The sequence below is a fragment of the Mesitornis unicolor genome, unplaced genomic scaffold (genome assembly GCF_000695765.1).
Source record: "Mesitornis unicolor isolate BGI_N332 unplaced genomic scaffold, ASM69576v1 scaffold12595, whole genome shotgun sequence".
NCBI classification, from domain to species: Eukaryota; Metazoa; Chordata; class Aves; order Mesitornithiformes; family Mesitornithidae; genus Mesitornis; species Mesitornis unicolor.
In genome coordinates this window covers 114,415-135,275 of record NW_010184902.1, presented here as the reverse complement: position 1 = coordinate 135,275, position 20,861 = coordinate 114,415, and the positions used below count along the sequence as shown (strand labels likewise).

The 20,861-nt window shown below is 44.1% G+C and overlaps 1 protein-coding gene across 4 annotated transcripts in view; it reads right to left on the bottom strand.

Moving 5' to 3' along the window:
- ITPR1 (inositol 1,4,5-trisphosphate receptor, type 1) overlaps nucleotides 1–20,861 on the bottom strand; it is a 158,101-nt gene that overhangs the window by 36,759 nt on the left and 100,481 nt on the right. For all 4 annotated transcript variants that reach the window (XM_010184649.1, XM_010184650.1, XM_010184648.1 and 1 more), the window contains 4 exons: nucleotides 8,237–8,417; nucleotides 7,357–7,610; nucleotides 1,764–1,964; nucleotides 535–645 (listed from right to left, as the gene is read on the bottom strand). In XM_010184649.1, the coding sequence (XP_010182951.1) occupies nucleotides 535–645; nucleotides 1,764–1,964; nucleotides 7,357–7,610; nucleotides 8,237–8,417 (747 nt within the window). The remainder of the gene's footprint in view (nucleotides 1–534; nucleotides 646–1,763; nucleotides 1,965–7,356; nucleotides 7,611–8,236; nucleotides 8,418–20,861) is intronic.

Genomic DNA, 20,861 nt, shown 5'->3' with positions numbered 1-20,861 from the left:
TAAGACAGGACAGTAAGTCAGAAAGGGAATATTTCTAAAACATATGCTGAGAAGCAAGAGCGCTCCGTGACTACTGCAGCTGGAAGACAACCTGCTGGTGTACTTTGAAACCAGCACCAGGACTAATTATTTCAACATTAATATGAATAGCCCTAAAAATGATGACTAAACATCAGCAACAACAAACTATTAGGAAACCAGATGTAGCACAAGAAATTTTACTTCCATTGTATACGTAAAAGCTCATCAACAACAGAAGTTTTCATCGCTTTGTATGTTTAACAGGAAATTATTTTAGGATTCCTCAGCATATCTTGACTGCCTGCATCCCCTGCCACCTGAAAACTGGTGGCTTCATGTCATCATTTAAAAGATGAAATACCTATGACAAACAATCTTTGGGCACTGCCTCCAGCTCGCTGATGTATATAATTTTTTGGCAGTTATGTATATTGGGATATAATAAACACCCACATAATTCCAACAATAAAATTATGTTTCATCTCACTGTTAACACACAAAACAGTCACTTGCCTTCAGTTCCAACACAAGGTCCATCCTCTTCTTCCCCAAAGGGTTGATGTCATTGAGAATTAATGCTGTGATGATGTCAATACCATTGGACTCGTGAGTAGCAATGCAGTTCTGTCCAAAGAAAATTCAGACTTCACTAATTGTACACACTAAAAATGCAGCCCAGGCTGGTGACCCAGCCAGAAAAGTCACCTCTTTCATCACCTCGTAAGCTGTTAGAGATGGATAACTGAACAGAGAACCAGTCAGTGGAATAACAAAGAGATTAAGGCATTTTGTTTCAAAATGCAGCAAGCTACCTTCAGCCATGGCATGTCCTACTGAAACCACCCAGCCTGAGGAAGCAGAAAACAACACAGTTGATAAACGAAGCATTGACATGCCAAAATGTCCAGGCTGAACACATAGCTAAGGAAGAACACTGTTTTACTAAGATTAGGAAGAGTTTTCTTTATTTTAGATCAACATCAACTTCAGTCCTGTCTAACCAAAGAATGTGAATTTCCATGACCTTCTTCCTTACCCTTTAATCCTGCTTTTATAACGGCCACTAACTGAAATGTGCAAACTGATGGTAGCTTGCTGGCTTCAAAATCCAGATCCCTGCTGTTGCTGAGTTCCACTGCAGAGATGCATACCCACATCTAAAGGCTGTTATTCCACCTGGTCCCCATTACAGAGAGAAACTTTCAGTTATGAACTGCCATGCACGGCTATCTCACTGGGAACCACCACCATGCCCCCACACACGCACCTGGCTCAACCCACAAGACTATGTCTGAAAACAACCTCAACCCCATGGTTATCAGTAATGAAGCTACAGAACTCCACCTTCTCCATCGGGCCGGGCAGTCTCATTTCTGAACTCATTTGCAACTGCCAACACAGCTTGGTTTTAGCAATATTTTGACTAGGAAGTATTTCAAGTACAGAAATTCCCCAGTCTCCCCGTCTGTCAAGTCTAATAAAACAACTTAAATCCTAGCAAAGCAGAAAAATCTCTACTGCTTTGAGTGGTTTGATTTCTCAGAAGGGGCCCGGAGAAAGAAAAGTTGATTATAAGGAGTTTATTGGTGGAGGGGGGAAACACCACCGAACCTCTTTGTAGGTAAAGTGTGCAGTTTTATAACACAAGACAAGTCTGTAAGACTGAGAGCCAAGTGCAACAGTGCACACGCTGCGGGTGTAGGGAGAAAAGGTGATGCTTTTCACAGCTATGGATGTTTTACCTGGTTCTCGTGGCAAGGCCCTTGGCAGTACTCAGTCAAACTTTCCAGCGTCTGGTTGATGAGCGCCACATTTTTCTCATTTATATACAGACCAAGAAGTCCAAGTCCACCAGTTGTGCTTCCACAGATACAATCCAGAAACTGCAGAGTCTCGCACACCAAGTTGTAGTTTGTCTTGTTGTTCTGGCAGCGAAGGAAATTCTGCGAGAAGAGTGGCAAAGATGGGAGATAAGGGGAAAAAAAACCCAACATACAAACTGATGTTTGGATCATAACATTTTATTAAGTTCATCAACCCGCAATTGCACTGCCTGGTATATTGCTCTAATGTCACTGGAGCCTGGACAGGCAATTTCAGCCTCTTTGAGGGCTCGGTTGCAACGCGCTGCTCTCTTGAGCAGCTTGTTGGCTGCAAATTTTATAGAAGACAAGCAGCAATAAACAGAGTGCCTCTATTAGAGCACTGAAATACAACACTGAATAGGAGCTTCCTGAGCCTGGGAGCTTTCCCTCTCGCCTACCTGCTACATTTCACTGCTCACCCTCACCCAAGGCGCTCTCCTCACAAGAGCTTTCTCCAAGGCAGGAGCAGCAATTCCCTGGCTCTGGCTTCACAGTGGCTCCACCTGCGCAGGCGGTGAGGAGGCACCTGACCGCATGCCTTGCGGGAAGGCGTCTCGCAATGCGATTCCCTCAATTGCATTTCTTCCCACATAATTATTGTAATCCTTGCTTGAAGCTGCTGATTAGGAGCAGCTCCTCTAATGAAATGCTGGATTTATCAGCATGGATTAAAGATGTTTCCTCTCTCCTGTATTTCAAATGAAAAAAAAAAAACCAAAAAAAACCCAAGCCCCAAACAAACCAAATCAAAACAAAGGAGGACAATTAATGAAAAAACAATTTCCCAGTGACTCAGATGCTGTTTGTCACTGTGCTCCCAGCAGCACGCTGTAAAAATGGGTAGATGCTACCACTTTCTCAAAGTTTCAGTAGGAGAACTCCTATCTGGCTTAACTCTAGCAGGCTACAAAACATTCGAAATGTGAAAAAAAGACCCTCGGATGAACAAGATGCATGGGACTATGGGACCAGCAAGGTGTTTGCTGCAAGCCTGCAGAGGAGCGCTGTTAACTGATTGCCTCCAGTGCCTGCGTCAGACTAATAAGTCTTTTAAGGCAAACAGACTGAGAAATTGCCAGATTCAATTGAAGGCTGAGCTAAAAAAGGAAAACGCTGTCTATGAATGCAGACTAAAGGTGACAGTGATTCAGCACATTTCAACTGATTGCTCATTTAGTATCTCGACTTTTGATTAACTTGTCAGAATGTAGAAAGGTTGATGTTACAGAAATCAGAGCTCATGCCTTCCCCTCCAGGAAAAAAAGCAAAAATATTGGATAGTACTGAAAGCAATGAAACAAGATGCTCTCTGGCTGCGGTATGGCATTTATTCTGATATAGGTAGGTTGATACCAGCCTTAGCTTCTTGATCCAAAGTCAATAAACACAAAGGAAAGAGGAGGAATGAAGCACAGGAGACGGGAGGACAATGTTAGATGGCTAACCAAGTGGAAGAAAAAAACTGCAGAAAGCAAGACCCTGCTGCACTGTGAGAAACTGCTCCAGGCTACGGAGTGGGAACACAACTCTTCAGTATTGAACACGCCAGCCTACTGCTTTCAGTGGGAACGAACCCGACGTGTGCACCATCCGCAAGACCTGGCATTCAGAATAAAGAGTGAGAGTTGCAGATTCAGCTAGAACACATGAAAACCAGGCAGCTTGTGGGACCTCGAGGAGAAAAGAGGAAAAGGAGCAGTCATAGTACATAACTTTCAGAATCCTATATACATGGTTGAGAGAAATACTTTCTGACGGGACGAAGTGTACTCAAAGTCAAGGAGACTTTATACTCCTACCTTGGTGAAGAACCTTCTGGAGATCCTTCGCTCGCTGACTTCATGCTACTCTCTGTTTTTAGGCAGCCCACTCCTCTCCATTTCTGCAATACCTGACCAGACAGGGCTACACCTGCAAAGGCTGCATCTGCAGTTCTTGATGCCTCTGCAGCACATCAGGGTGTTGGGGACTTGGCTGCCCAGTACACAGCCTAAAGCCAAGCACCCTTTAGAGAAAACATGATGGCTAAAAAGAAAACTGGCTGCTTTCACAATACCAGCTCAGTTTGTTCAGCCAGGGATGAACAACGAAGTCTTGGACGGAACTGTTCTACCATTTATGCAGGTTAATTCCCCCAAAAGCCTAAATGTTTTTTTTGAACAACCTTTCTTTTCGCAGAAATTTGATCTCGAATTGGAAAAAACTTTGCAAAGAACATAAATAAGAAGAAAGTCTAAGTAAAGACTTGTTTTAAATGATCAGATTTTTCTTTACAAGTGATTAGGTAAGGCAAGGCATTTTTTACCACTTGGCTTGGGTTTTGGTCCTATAAAGTTAATTCTCACACCCATTTCTTGCCTAAAAGATGGTGAGCTAAACCAGCTCATTCTCTGCATGCAGTAGTACTGTACCACTGGCCAAATTATGGAATCACTCTCCTGCAGTGTGCAGGGGTTTACTATTCTTTATTACCTAGGCTTTGTCTCCAGAGATTATGAAGAAAAGAAACAGTTAAATTCAATATTAAAAGTTATACCAATTCCCGTTTTGTTTTTTGTTTGTTTGGTTTTTTTTTCTTCACAAAAGCAGTATTTAACCTACTGACTTAGACCTTTAATCTGAGCATGACAGGCTAGCGTATTACTATAATATTTTTATTTCACAGAAATAACCCACTTAATGAGAAAAAACCCCCTGGATCTGTGTATTTCCCATGAAGACAGGGTTTTTAGCCGTGACGCTGGAGCTGCGCACTTGGCAGTGCAGAAGGCTGCTGGGTATCCCCTGCCCAGGTGCCGACTCCGCAGGACAGGCATGGCCCCCTGCCCCACCAGCAATCCCTGCTCCTCTCCTCCAGCAAAGCGTTCCCTGGGTGCTGCACTCGGCCTGTCACGAGCTTCAGGTCTCACGACCTACTCTGTGGTACAGGGGGACATCCTCATTCAGGAAAGAGCCAGGACAGAAAAGACCTCCTAAGCTTTGTTGTTGAGGTTGAGCTCTTGCACAGAATCAATGGTCAGACCTAATGCGAATTTAAGAAGATCCCCAAGTATTCGTGTGCTGAGAGAGAAACAGAGATACCAAGAGCACAGCAAAATTTGATGCATTCTGCCTGAAGCGGGTAACAAAACACTCTGCAGCATCCACCTGTTTGTCCCAGTCTTTGCATTACTTTGAAGAAGATATTGCAGCTCCTCCTGCAGACCCACGGAGTAAGCCGGAGGGGAACAGCACCCTGACTGCGACACAGGACAAACTGCAGCTTTATCTGCAAAGGGAGCAACTGAGTGGTGCAACTCTCTAAGCCATTTCACAGAAGACTTCCTCCTCATCTAAAACATATCGACTCTTACAGCCGTGACTTGCATTTTCCTGTTTTTGCACAACATAATTGCAAACGGCTTGTAAAATGCTTGGTTGGACAAACCTACAACCACACTGGGCAGGTGATTCCTATTCACTACTAATTCAAATCTAACTCACACACAGCTTCCAGGGTAGGTTGCATTTACTCCTTTGAGCAATGAGTCCATTGGCAGGATCGATAAGGTGTTCAGTTACACTGTACTAGCCACAGACACAGAGATTTTGAAGCTTCAGACTCTCCTGTCTCCCCTTCAGGGCTGAAGGAGAAAGGCAAGCACCAAGGCAGGCAACCAGCAAGAGGATTATACTTGAAAAATTGTTCCTCCCACATTTTTTTTTAAAAAACCACCCTTTTTCTTCCACAGCTGAATGCAACTACCTGCTGTTTGGGGAACTTAATTGTTCAGGATGGTGAACAGATCAGGCCAAGTTTCTGCATTGGCTTGAATCCCATTTTGCTCCTATAGCTTTCGGTGCCTCGCCAAAGACAGCAGCAGCAAAGGATCATGTGCGTGCGGTTTGGCCTGCTGCCACATAAAACTGCCGGCCTACTTGTCTCCGACATTGCTAACGGCATGAAAATTGTTTGACAAAACAAAGATCAAACGGGCTTTTTTGAAAAAACTTAGGAGAAACCCTGATGTATGTAACCTCAGCAGCTATAAAATGCTAAAAGAATTACACGTTCATAGCACAGGAGCATTACCATACAGATTTGATTTCCCATGTTGCCAGCAGCGGGGCATTCGAGTTCAGCGGAAGTGATTTGGCAGGTCTGAAAAGCTCTCACGCAGGGTCCTACACTTCTGGCGTGCCGTACAACAATATGCAATCAAGGCAATTATTCCTCCTTTATGAGGGCATTTAGCACATTGTACAGCGTCTCACTAGCTCCTCACTTGCTTTCAATTCTAATCCAGCAGCAATGGTTGCGCTGAACAAAAATCATGTTAATTGCAGGCCATTTGTAAGCAAAAAAACCCAACCTTATCTGCTGCAGAGGCACGCGCTAGACAAGATTACTAACGTACAAGTTCTGGGCCTGCTATATTAACATTATATACATGTCACAGAGCATCGCAGGACAAACCGAGGTTGGCAGGGACCTTTGGAGACTCCAATCCCCCTTGCCCTGTCATGGGCCACCACTGAGTAGAGCCTGGCTCCATCCTCTTCACATTTTGTACACAGGTGAGATTCCCTGAGCCTTCCCCTCTCCCAGCTCCCTCTGCCTCTCCTCACCCATCAAATGCTCCTTAGTCATCTTTGAGACTCCCTGGTGGACTCAAGAGTGCAGAACTGGACCCAGCACTCCACAGCAGGCTTGTGGCATCCTACCAGGCACCGTGGACTTGTGCACGTCCAGCTTGTTTTAATGTTTCCTAAACCAACTCTCCACTGAGGGCAAGTCTTCCCTGCACCAGATCTCCCCTCTGGCATCAGTGACCTATGGTTTGTGAAGGCTGGTCTTACCAGTAAAGACCAAGGCGAAGGTGGCATTGAGCACCTTGGCCTCTTTCATGTCCTCTTCATGTTGTCCTTCAGCAGCAGACGTATACTCTCCCCAGTCTCCTGTTGCTGGGGAAATAAACTAGAAACCCTTCATGTCCCTCACCAGATTCAATTCCAGCTGAGGCTCTCCTGATATCATCCCCATATGTTCAACTCCATGCACATGAACAGGTCCATGAAAACTCACGAGAAGGTTCACTGGAAGGCAATCATATGCTTGAGGGCTGCTGGAACCAAAGCCCCAATGCTCTCTTTATTTTCCTACATGACTTTTTTTCTTTCCCTCTCCTCTCAAAAGCAGATCAGTAACTTCACAGCAGAACACCTGCTTGCTATAAGTATATACTTTTAAAAAGCCACATCAAATGTTGATCCCACCACCTTTTATATCCACTCAAAAGACCACTGGATAACTGGACTTTCACGTATTTGTCCAGCAAGGTATAAATACTTTTTTTTGGACTACCTTCAAAGCCAAAGAAAACAGTCGGTCACGTATCAATTTAAAAAGGCGTGAGATTAGCAAGACTGATGTGACAGCAGCGGCTGCACAAGGCAACATGTGCACACCCACTCAGGACCCGGGCTGTACCTGCAAATCCCGATTGTGGTTTTCACAGAGCAGCTGCAAGAACCGGAGGATGGGTTGCATTATTGAGATCACAGCGCTCATTTCCAGTTCATCTTTGCTCTTGTCTGCCGCAGCCTGTGCTCCTTCTCCTGGCGAATAATGGTCATCAGGATCAGCCTCCCTCCGGTAAGTGTTGTAAGCCTTTCTGGTAGCTGCGGAAGCCTCCAGTAACTGATCCCGGACCTCCTCAGTAATTTGGGTCATAGGCTCCCTCACTAAAACACACAAGAACAGACCTTCCTTAGGCAAACTGAATAAAGGGGACCAGAAAAAAAATCTGTTCACGCGTTCCCCAGTACAGTTTCACACGCAGGCCAGCTATTCATCGCCAGTTCTTATGGTAAGTACGTTTAGTGTGATGTGAAGGTCTTGAGTTTAGAAGGGTATCATGTCACTCTCTTTCCACCTTTTATGCGAACCACATTAAAGTTATAAATTCTGGTATTAATTGGTTAGGGCACACACATCTAGCACTATCAGGAGTTATGATAAAAGGACCTGCTATAGAAGAAAATTAGAATTTCTCCACTTATTGTTAGAGAAGGCACTGACCACAACCCACAGTCCAGGGTCGTAACTACGTATCAGATTTGGGCAGCTTGTCACGATAGACAAGGCGGCAGAGTCTCATCTCAAATACTTTTCATCATTTCAATAGTATAATCTCACAAATGGATGAAGAGGGGATGAAGCTCTTGAAATCCCAAGCCAGGGCACCACTGATCTCTGAACTTTGCTCTGTGGGATCAGAGATCAGAGCATTATTGCATCAGTTGAAACAAGTTCAAAACACAGCATTTTACTCCCTTGTCACTTCAGAAACAGAACAACTGGGGATTACCTCTTTTCCTGTTCGGTACATCTCTGTCTGAGTCTTCATCTTTCTTTTTATTTCCTAAGTCACTAGTGTTGACTGTGACAGTAGCCTTGATTTCTTGCTGTGCCACTTTCATGCGATCATAAAAAACCTTAAAGAACTTTTCAGATTTCTTATCTTCCGTCAGTCGGCAGAAGAACGAATGCTACAAGAGAAAATGGAACAGGATCTACATCTTCATACACAGGTTTAAATACAGATTGTTTCACCCTCCTGCACTGTGTGACATCCTGAAGGAACTGGGAGTTTAAGTTTTCAGGAAACTGAAACCCAGAGCAAGGGAAACTCATACTTTATTGTTAAATATTTGTGGTTTATATGTTATATGTTTTATGTTTGTATGTTATATGTCATATGTTATATGTTTTATATAATATATTTTTATTGTTTATATGCCCAAGTGTCTCAGCTGCATTAGCTCATCTATTAACAGCTTCCAAATACATTTCTAAAGAACAGGAAGTGCAATAAGTCATACTAGCCCTAATACATTTCGGCAGCACACTTCTCTCTCAACAATGGAATTAAGGTAAGTACAGTGAATTAAGGTAAGGAAAATGGAATTATCCATAATTTGATTCTCAGTTGAGAAACAAAAGTATGAGCAAAATACAGAGGAAGAAGAACTGTCCTGTCTTCCCGCCCCAAATCAAAGGGGCTGTGACTCATACCATGCAATATTCAATGTTAATCACAGTCCAAAAATGTACAAACAGGGCAATGTAATGAGGGGCATTTCACACTAAGTCTCCATTGCAGCAAAATCTCCTCTTAATTCCTACTCTAATCTGTCTTTAAGTGACAGAAGAACTCAAAGCATTAACTACTTTTAAAAAGGTTTATTAACGTTCTTCTGCCCATATGTGCACAGAGACAGAAAGTTCTTCCTAAAATTGAGGAGAATACAAATCATGCACAGGTCAAAAAGGAAGCAACACAGTGAGTGATCAGACAATTCTTGATGAAACCAATATGCTGTTACATAAATCAGGACCAGAGCTCGAACACGACTGAAGGATGAACTCGTAAGTGGGTCACCTTATGCAGAGTATTACGAAATTAGTTAGCATTCTGCAGCGGCTCGCCATCCAACAGCTTTACATGATGAATAGGAATGAAGCCTGATTTATTGAAAAAACAAATTAAAATGGGAATAGCAATATATCCTGTCTGTGTTTCTGCGAAGCGGAGCACACAAGGCTGTCTCTGGTATGCCTGCCTTTGATCACTCCCAGGCAGCTGCAGTCAGAACAGCACCGAATGACTTTGAAACACTAATAAAGTTGTGTCTTTGATAACAGACAGAGGAGCAACGCTACCATTTAAAGAAGCTGGTCAATGCAAGATATCCCTCCCACCATTGCAATACCTTCACCTGCCCAGAGCATCTCACATGAACTCTTTAAGAGTTTGTTCTTATAACAGAGAGGGGGGAAAGGAGAGGAACACGGCACGGGCACCGCATGTTTGCAAAGCCAACCACACTGATACCTTCTCCTGACATCCCTTTGAGCAGTCTGGTAAAAGAGATGTGTCAGAGCACTGCAGCAGAGGCCTTCTACCAAGTCATTGCAACAGAAACTGCACTGGGCCCTGGGACATGACAAGATGATCGGCGTCCCCAGTTCATTTAATTAATGCAGAATTATTCTCTGACCCAATACTTCATATCAAGAATTTTAATGTTTTCTCATAAAATATACCAAATAAAAACATCCTCTCTCTGAATGACAGTTTACTTATCCAGGCATTTTTTAAAATTCTAAAGTGGTTCTTTGACGTGACCAGACTTACTGGACAGAATACCCTCAAATTACAATCAGAACCAAGAGATACGTTAACGTGGTTTCCCAGGGTTGGGTTATTTAGACAGCCAACTCTTTGAAGTACAGTCTCTTTTTTGGTGGCTACAAACATAGCCAGAGGAAAAGTCTGCATCTAAGTTGCATCTTGAAAATTTTACTCTACCAGTATTACACAATGGACATACCAATAAAAGCATTTTACAGACAGACCAGCATAAACTGCTGGTTCTAGAAAAGGTAACTGTTTTCTGAAAAACAACATGATTTGCTCATCAGGAGAGCGATGGTGGTTCCCTGGCTGCACATCTCAAGAGCCTGCACAGGAGGAGTTTCCCTGCGATGAAGCAGCAGTGAAAGAAAAGATTTTGTTTTAAATGAATCACACTGAAGAAATACCTTCTACACGGATAATTGTTACTTGCTGACAGGCTTAATTTTTATTGTCTTTTCAAGCTTCTTAACTGACTTTCCACTGCACTTCAGAGAAAAAAAACAAATGAAACAAACATTTCCAGTAAAGCTTTCTCGTGCGTGCCATGCATACGTTCAATGGCTGTCACAAAATGATTGTTTCAGTTTGGGTCAGGATGCCTAACACCTTCACACATATGAATCAACCACATGCCAGCCATCAACGATACTGTATTTTCAGAGGTGTGATCTTGCAAGTTGCGCTTGAGCAGGTAATTGGTGGTGATAATTATGACAGAAATCCTGAAATTTACTTACAAATATAGCCTCAAAGCAAAAACTGGAAAAATCTCCCTTTTTAACACAGAATGAGAATGGTTGTTTAATACTACCATATGCCAGGGTCCTGGCTTGCATATAGACATTGTGCAACCACCAATTTAGCCACCACTCAGATCTAGATCTCCTAGAAACCTACTCCAGGACAGGGAACCGTGACCCATAACGTACCACTTTGTGAACTGCATCTGGTTATCCCAGTGCAAGGTAAAGCTACACGAAAGGCAAATGAAGATGAGAGCTTCATCTCCTACTTGAGACACTGGCAGTGGACCAGTTACCTGCTCTTAGAGAATGCTAAAATCAGGCAGTATGAAACTCTTTTATTTCAACTGTGTTTTGTTAACGACTGTTAATGGTCATTGCCATTAAACAAGAGACAGCACATGACACACAGAAGATCACAAGGTTTGCTTTATGAATGCCAGATTCAGCGAACAGCTTTACAAGTACCCGCACCTCAATGAAACACAGTACATCTCCAGAGCACTGCAACCGGCCGATTAAATGAACCAAGACTTCTCTGATGTGAGACTATCAGAGGTAATGTGATTACAATTAATTACCCGGCCACAGAAACTCAAAAACATTCGCGTATGACACGCACAAGCTTCTAACACGATAGCTATGCTCACCACGTGCAAGGACATCACACAAGGAGTTTTCAATCACCTTTAAAGACGGAGCAACCACCACCTACATGAACTCATTCAAAACTAACTTGGGGCAATGAAAAGAGCTTTGCTAAGAAAGACACAGGGAAAACGTTCTTGTGTAAAAGTTTGCAGGTTCAAAGTCTGGCAGGTAACTGGAGAATATATATATATGTGTTGTGGTGCACTGTTTCTATGCAGGTAAGAAGCACTAAGCAAGTAATGCCTTATGTAAAGCTGTATGCTTTATCTTTTACAGGTGCATGATACATCAAGTGTTATGATGAGCCTGTATTTGTTTTGAAGGGATGGAAGGAGAAGAATCCAGTACAGGCATCGCAGATCTGCAAGGCCAGCCACACCGATTCCCTTCTGACATCCAAAGTGGTCTATCAAAATACCCCAGAGCAAAACAACCAATATCAGCAGGTATGAGCAAACCTGTGCAATAACTTCTGCTTCCTTCTCCTCTCCATCACCCAACTCTGCTCCTAAAGAAATCCAACCAGAAACCTCATGCACAGAACATCCCTGACACCAGCACACTGCCTCTGAGCCAAAGGAGGACGGTAAGTCAATACCATCACCACACCATCTAGGACTTTGCTTCCCTGGTCCAGATAAAACATGTTGCAGAAGGAAAGCCGTAATCCAAGTGACTGATCTCACTAGAAAATAGATCAAAGGCTAAGTTTAAGCTATAGCACATTGATCAGCCTGGCCCATGTCTGAGCACCATCAGCCCTTTGCTCTCGCTCATTAACTGAGCCCAAAGTTGTGTTTAGGTAATGCATCTTTTTGAGAAAAGCGTCCTATTTTTCTTTAGGAAGCATCGGAGATTATGAACTATGTCTGTCTGCAGTCTGTTCCAGCATTAACAACAGTTAGAAACATGTGATTAAGCTCCTTTTTATGTCACTAACTTCCAATCACTGCTTTAAAAAAAACAACTCCAAACTTTATTTCTTTTCTGCCATTATTCCCAGGAAACTTGGTATCCTCTCCTCTTCAAATTATTTACATACACTGTTAAATGTTTGCCTACCTTTTTCGCTAAACTGAAAATACTATTTTTGCTTTCTGGCATTTTATTCAGAATTAATATCACATTCTGTGGTGGTTATTTTTTGGCATGTTCTTAAATATTGCAGATCATTAACAATCTGGATGGTAGGATCACATTTAAGAGAAGAAAAATCGGCACAGAAGGGGCCCATTTCCTAGCGTTACCACTTCACCTCTTCTCCCTGCCTTGCCTTCCAAGATGTTTGGCACAGAATATACATGATTTCCAGTGATGAGCAGAAGAACAGCTCAGCTAACTACCCAGCAGTTCAAGGGAGCAGGATTACAGAGCAGGATAACCACATGGCATGGACAAATGCTCCTTAACACATCTCATGTACCAGCAATTGGCAGCAAACTCATTTTCTAACCAGCAGTGCTGTTACCTGCCTGTTGGAGAACAAAACCATAAAATGCAGCATTCGGATACCTTTGTGTAAGGTGTGTATAGACCCAGCTAACTAATCCACTATAAATCTAACTAATCTGCAATGTTTAATGATGAGTCTGTGACCAGCGTAGGATTGTTAAATGGCGGAGAGGGGGACGGGACGGAAAGACCTGAATGCAGCTCATTTCTAGCTCCTGGCTTTGAAAGGCTTCTCCAGTTTCGACTGTGTGCGCTGTCACCTTTACTGGGAACGCCATCCTCTGCGCTGTTACCTGTGAGCTGGATCTGCCCTGAAGTCACAACTGTTTTGCCAACCGAGAAAAGCAACAACCATTTGATTGTTTTACATCGAACAGCTTGGCTTTCCGCCCCAGACTCAGTAATTACAGCCTGGACTGAACGTGATGTCTGAACCATCACGTCGTGAGAAACAGAACTAAAACCTATTAGCAAGCGCTGGGTTTAAGATGCATCTGCTGAGATGCGTGCTTCCTCCTGCAAGAAGGGTGGCCTGATTTGAGGAAAGCATCTGGCTGCAGAACCCAAACAGAGGTTGCCGTCACCCTGTGAGGCACAGAGCGTTTTCCGGACCGCACCCTCCGTAATTCCCAGCGCCGTTTCAACACACCACAGACACTAAACCCTGCCAGCCCATCCAGAATTCCCCAGGAAAACAAATACTTGATTACCAATAAATAATGGGAAGCAAAGCCCTGACAAACACTTCACAAATTAAAGCAAACTGTTGTCATCTCCCTCCTCCCCATTTCTCTAGTGCCAGTGAACAGAAAATACCCCGTGAACTTGACTGATCAGGGATATTTCAAAGAGGAAAGTCCCTCCAGATACAAGAGAAAGATCAGCTATTTGGCGTGAATTCAGAACATTTTATTCCAGAGCTGGAGAGAAATTATGACAGGGATGTTAACTTGCTTGGGTTATCCAGACAGGCTGCCAGCACGAACTAATGCAAAACTTCTGTGCTACTTCATGTTTGCAGAAAGAGCTTGCCACCCCCATACCGTTTCTTCGAGCTGGACTACTTCAAAGCAGCCACATTTTAAGGGGAACTGCGCTGCTAACGCAAGCACTGAATCCAGCACAAATGCCAACCCTTTACATTCTGCCTAAACATATTGCAAGGGCTTCCACTACAGAAGATTCAAACCTAACTTAGCTTTCTTTCCCCCTCTCATCATTTATATTTTAAATATCACTGATCCCTCTCTTTTCTTGAAGTCTTTCATACGTCCTGGCTCACGAAAGATCCATTGCTCTACGGCGTGAGTGATAGATATCATTAGACTTGCATAGCTTAAGGAAATGGCAGCTGAAATATTTCATGCTGAACATACTTCACAGTTTGAAATAAACCCATATGGAAAATCTGCCAGAACACCTCAATTGCCTGTTGTTTTTTGCAAACTGTAAAATAAACTTTGTCCTGAAAGCAGAAGGAGGACTTCCCAGCTCTATTTTCCACAATTAAGACAAACTCTCTGTCATGGGCATCCACACGCCACCCTGCAAGGCGCTGGAGATTCTGCCCCACATTATGGAAGAGGTTTTTGGAAGGGTCTGAGTGTTCGCAGACTCACTCATGTAAACACTCCTCTTTCCCACCCAGTTCTAAATGAAAACAGCAGCAGAATTACACTATTTGTTTAGGGAAGAGCCTTTAAATCCCACACGCTCTCTTACTGCAACACTTCAAATCTTGATGCAATTTGAAGTCATTTCACAAAGAGGAAAGTAAGAATAAACCTCACCGTGGTCCCCTTGTTCCCTTCCAGAGCCAGGACCAAAACCCTGGGACAGCCAAGTGACACCGGATGAGGTGACGGCACATTGGGGGAACGACAGGTAGAAATGTGGCTGTTGGGTTGGGGGGTTAGATCCCCACAGATGGAGCAGACGGCCTCCAAAGCGTGGGAGACTTGGGGGCCTGACCTGCTTTCAGCACAGAGCCTTATTTGAGTTCCTCATATGTGGGGGAGCACGCACCCGCTGGGTCACTCCGTTAATCTCGGCAAGGCTCTTGCATGGCAGGAGCATGAATCCCACTTCCTCACTGAACCAGCGAGCTCTGTGTAGGTGTGAGAAACAAGGAAGTCTGCAGACTCCCCAAAAGAAAAAAAAAATAAAAGTGTAAGATCTTCTTGAGAGACAGAGAAATTAAAGAAAACCATAGCAACAAGTCAGTCCACCTACCCAAACCACCCACCCACCACCAGTTTGATTTGCTGACGCACTTCAAAAACAAGCTGGCTCCTACCCGCTCTGGAAGGTGAGCAAGCCCTGAGAGCTCATTAAATTCCCTTCTCAGCTACTCTTGTGTGCCTGCAGCTACTGAGCAAGTGGGATATAAATAGAAGTTATATAACATTGCTTTGTTGATTCCTGTGCTTACCAAAAAAAAAAAAGGCAGCATGACCTTGTTTTTCTGAATAGCTTTGCCTCTGCCTGCTTGTGGAGGACTTTAATCCTGCTAGGGATCATCTTAAAAGTTTATGTTGGACCTGGATCCCATGGAGAAGAATTAGTGATTTATGGTCCCTGCTCCTTACAGGATCACACCTGAATGCCAAGAGGATTGCCACACAAGAGGTACCCAACAACCAGGAACGATGCAAAACCGCCAAGACTAGAGGACATCCAACACAGCTGAACCCGGACATAAGACCTCTCCTTTTTTCACCTGTATTGCTCAATAGCACAAATGGACACCACAGAATCTAAGCATAAAATCTCCCTTTGGGCAAAAAGACTGAAAGATGCTATGATACAGAAATACTGATGGTCCAAATATACTTCAAAAAGCAGGATCAGCTGCAGCCCAAGTAGAAAGACTACAAGTGGTAGTGTTACAATCTCACCTGAATCTCACCGATATATCTTGCTGCCCCCAATAAAAATGCAGGAATGATTCCTCACAGCTTTTGGCTCTGTCTCTCAGTGCATTATCAGTAGGGCTTGTTTGTTTTTAACCTGGTGGTGTCTAATGGCTGAGGTTAAGACTTCACTGTGCTAAACACATTCAAATACATGCAGGAGAGACAGCGTGCTCCCAGGGGCTCACCATCTCCAGTCTCCTCACGTGCTGCGGAGCAGGAGAGCATCAGGACGTGGATTTCCTCAGCGCTGACTTAATTACTGGTGCGGGTTCTGTGCCTCCTCTGGAAGGTGAAGGAGGGTCTGGATATGCCGTGTGCTGCATTTTGGAGAGGGCTCCCTTACACAAAAGGACAAGACCACTGCCCACAGCTGAATGCGATGGCTGATGCAGGTCCTTATCAACACTTACCTTATTTTTTTTAATGTCATGTTCTGAAGTAACATACTCAGAATGTAATAGAAAAAGATTATGGTGTATTTTAACTCGAGAAAAACTCATGAAAATGGTGAGACATAGGTGACTACTTAATACATGCTGATAGCTTGCTGGTTTTGCATTTGTTTTAATTATAACTATTCAGGAAACTATGTAAAAAAGATCTAACATCCTATATCAATGAATCCTGCCTGTTATAAACAAACAGTAGAAACTCTAAGAGACCTTTTTTATGAGTGACCAAAAGTTCTCAAGTCCTATCTAAAAAAGTTTAGTGATTCAAAGTTTAGCGATCCAAAGATACTCTTGTCTCTGAAGTGTTTACCGTCACACACAATTTTACCTGTGACAGTTGCTAGTTTTTAACTAGTAAATCTGGTTTTAAAAGTCCAAACTACAAATGCTGTGTTTTGTGTCACTAAATCTAGGCTTTGTAGCACCAATACTTCTGTAACATTTTGTAAAATTTTCTCCCTATTTTGAAGGGCTATTGCAGACACAGAGAAAAAGAAACTGTAACTGTTTTGGCAGCCGAATAGGACAGGACACATTTAGGCCACAGGGAAAGTGGTGAGAGGGACAGAAAGGAGGAAAAAAAAAAAGCAGGTTGACTGGCTGGCTTCATCTATTTCACTGTTGATTTTTTTCAGTGTCGCTCATCCTTCCATTTTTGTCACAGTATTTCACAGCTAGTGCTACAGTGAGCCGAAGGACACAGATCTGCCTCCAAGGTGCTGCTCCCTCAGAGGTGAGGGCTGGGGCAGTCAGTCGCAGGAGCGAGCCCCATCTCCCCACCTGTGGCAGCACCCTGGTTCCCTTGGTTTCTGTGGTTTTCCTATGGGCTGCAGGAACTGGAGAACTTTGGATTCAATTCTGCAGTTATTTAATAGCTATCAATCATCTATGGACCGTTTGAGGCACCAAAGTTCAGCAAAGGAGACCACAATTCACTGTGCTGGAGCTCTCATTACTGGTGGTAATGTCAACGGAGTCCAAGTCCATTGATGCAAGACAGAGCTGGAGACAGGAAAGTCATGTTAGTCCAGCATTTTACCCAAACCAGTATTTCCTACTAATCCAGACTAATGAAGAGCTGCCTGCTGTGATTTCTGATATCTCACGTGTTCAGAACCACCCCCAGGTAGTACTGCAATGGGCAGCACGGTATGGTGCAGCCATAGCTCCTAACGTGAATGAGCGTTCAAAGAAGGGCACAAGAAACACACAGTCTCCTCCCTGCAGGCTGAAGAGCTTTTGAAGTTAAGGCAACTCAAAGCCATGCGGCTTTTTGTAAAGTCACAGCTCAAAGGAGCCTCACACTTAGATGGGGAGCTCCAAACATTGGCTCAGCACAACACTGATTCGCTCTTGTCGTGTCGTGATGGAGGCATGACCACCATGGTCCACCACCACAGGTTCCCTGGTGCTGTCTCCAGCTGTGGTGACCCCTGGTCCTCATCCCATACTCAGCTGCCAGGGGAAGGAGGGGTACAGAGCAGATCCCATCATCATCCTCTGTGCGGGAGCAGTGACTCTGCTCAGATGCCTTAAAGCTGGGAGCAAATCTCACTTCTTTCTTGAAAAATAATCACCTTTTCCTTGAGTGCTGACTCCTGTCACCTCATCCTCTGTGCTTGCAGCCCACCTTGGGAAGAAATGTGGACAAAGGGGGAAAGAAGGCACCACTGCACTTCGAAATGGTAGCTCTGCATCGCACCACTTTGGAGTAACACTTAAAAAAAATGCCTGAAACTCAACTAATGCCATCAACCTCATTTTACCTTCCCTTGCTGAAAATACCAACGTGTGCGTGTGGGTAATTTGTCCCGCAATCTAACTGTTGAGAAGATCCCCAATTAAACGAGCGGGTCGAAGTCTCCATGGAGAGGCAGTTATGTAAGGGACTTTACTTGCCATTAACTTCCACTGACCAAGGAAACCCAAAACTCTATGGAGGTGTGGCAAAGTAATGGCACATATAATTTTAATGTAGCAGATGAGACACAAGCATTGCAGAAGTCCTCAGCAATTTCCTCCGCTACCGTTTGTTTGCTGAGGTTGCTTCAAGGAAGGAAAACTCACCGTGCTGTGGTGTCTGAGAACAGACCAAGCTCCCATCTCTTCTGAAGGAGATGCAGCTCCACATGCAGTGTGCCTATGAGCTATGCAAGCTCCGGCAAAGCGCACCCAAGCCAGCACCCCAGGGGGATGGGTGCCACACGCCGGCCGGCAGCACCTCGGACACAGGGCATGCTCGCCCCTCACCATTTCAAAGAGGAGCATGGGGTTGGTGGGACATCCCCCCCCAGGGCTGCTCCACACAGAGCTGCTGATGCCAGCTCTCTTGAGGTGGATGCTGAGGGTTATATAAATTAATAAAGGGGTTTATGTAATTTTCGGTTCAGTGAGCTGCAGCATTTGTCAAGTTAATTTGTTGTCTGGTTTTGACCCTGCGGTTCCACCTCCGCTTCTGTCTCCTTACAAACGAGGGCAGGCTTCCCGCTGAAAAAAAAAACAGAGCTCCTGCTGAGCAGGAGGGACAAGCTCACCGGACACAGCTATGACACTTCCAGCGGTGTCTCTGTTACCAAAGAACCTGACAGCATTGCTAAGTGAATTCCAAACACTGAAGATAACCCAGAAAAGTTTCCATCCAGAGAGCTTTAAGTGCCTTCTCTCCGAACAGATAATTTATCACCATCACATTTACTGCTATAACAGAACACGGAGCAGCAGCATTGGATTTTGTGTGCCACACACGACCAGCTTAGCCCTTTCCCTGAGGTATATCAGGAGTATTTTTTCTCATCCTGCTTCTCCTCCATGTTAACTTTCTTAACAATACAGTAAAAATCACTCCTGCCGGTTATAATAAGGAACATTTCTAGATTTGCTTTTCTGCTAGAGTTGGCAACCACCTACTTTGCCTAGCCTTAATATTGGCCCTCCACATATCTAATGAAACGGTAACACCTATTCCAGTTATCCCTTCCCAGCATCACGGGGATCTGTTCTCCCACTGAAGCTCATGGGAGTTACCCGGGAACTCCCTTTATTAACCATATTACAATCAACATGTGCAAGTTCCCGTGTGTCAGTACAAACCTTTTGCTTAACTTCAGGCCAAACTCATTTCCCGTGTGAAAACCTGGAGTCAGGAAAATGCCACGCAGGGGTGACACATTTCTGGCTTTGTTGCCAAAAAGCTTTTTTACATAACCTGTCCCTATCCCACCAGTTAGTTCCCTACTCTCAAAGGCCTGTAGATATTAAGTTCAGTAAAAATTATTCAGACTGAACAGAATACTATAAATCAAGAGCTGCTAATAATAACAAAAAAAATTGTGAAATGAAGATAAACTGTGCTAGGCTTCAAAGACAAAGCTGGCCGATTTGGCTAGGTCGACTTTCACAATGACAAATGTATCTGATGCAAAATGAACGCAGTTACTGGTCCAAAGACGGAAGATGACTCTTTCACTGGCAGTTACTGGAAACGGTCATAGAACTTCAGAAAATCCACTCTGCACAGGTTGTGAAGCCCTACCTACCTCGTCTGCAAAACTTACCAAAAGGACATAGATTAGAGAAAGATCAGGATAAAAGACCACAGAAAGTACGGGGTTCATAAGTGCATCTAGTTTCCACATACAGACAAATTTTGCAGTCTAATTTTCGCAGAAATGAAATCTTGCTAAGTAGGAGACCATCACACTGCTGCATTCAATAAATCTTTACTGTGCTGTAGTGGAGACTGCTCTATAAAACCCGCTGGATTTGCAGCTCTGCAGATTAGCGAGTGCCCCATGCAGCTCTCCTGTAAAGGCAGCGCTCCCCAACAGCTCGGCTGCACCCAGAGCCTACAGAACGGATACGTTGTTCTTCCTATCTGAAGAGAGAAAAGCTGAATTCACTGTCTCAGGGCAGGCACTATGTGTTATCTTTCAGCAAATACTCTGGGAGACACAGACCTGGAATTGTGATTTTACTAAAGAGCAAAACGTCCACCTTCGCTTTGATTCACCAGCATTGAGCCAGCTGTTCTCCCAGCAGTTAAGTTTTGTGGTTGGTGTTTTTTTCCATTAAAGTTTTACTTGGCTTTCATGACTCAAATACTGCTGAAAGATCAGAGCGCTGAATATGTGCTGTTCCTGACTGACATTGGAGTGGTCCCCATGGGCCCTAACTGTGCTAGAGCCAGTGCCAGTAAAGCAAGACACCAGTGAACTCACCATCAGGACCAGTTAACCAATGCAGAGGCAAGTCAAGGAACATTGTTCTGCACTCATAAACCTTTTTTTGCCTTTTGCTATCAGATCTATGACACGGAACATTTATGTTACAACTGCTCCACAGGATATTTTCAATGAAGTCTCATCTGTGCCTTGCATACGTGAGTAAGAGCTCCTGGGTGTGTCCAAGCCCTCGGAGCTTACAGCGTTAGCTGCAGGCATCCCAAGTCATTTGGTTCCTAAAACACTCTGTACCGAAAACCAGCCAACGCCAGAGCTCCCTCCCAGCCCTTCGCTGCGGCGTCACAGCACGGACATGCACGGGCAGCAAGTCACTGCCCAGAGCATTTTCTAAAGGTAAA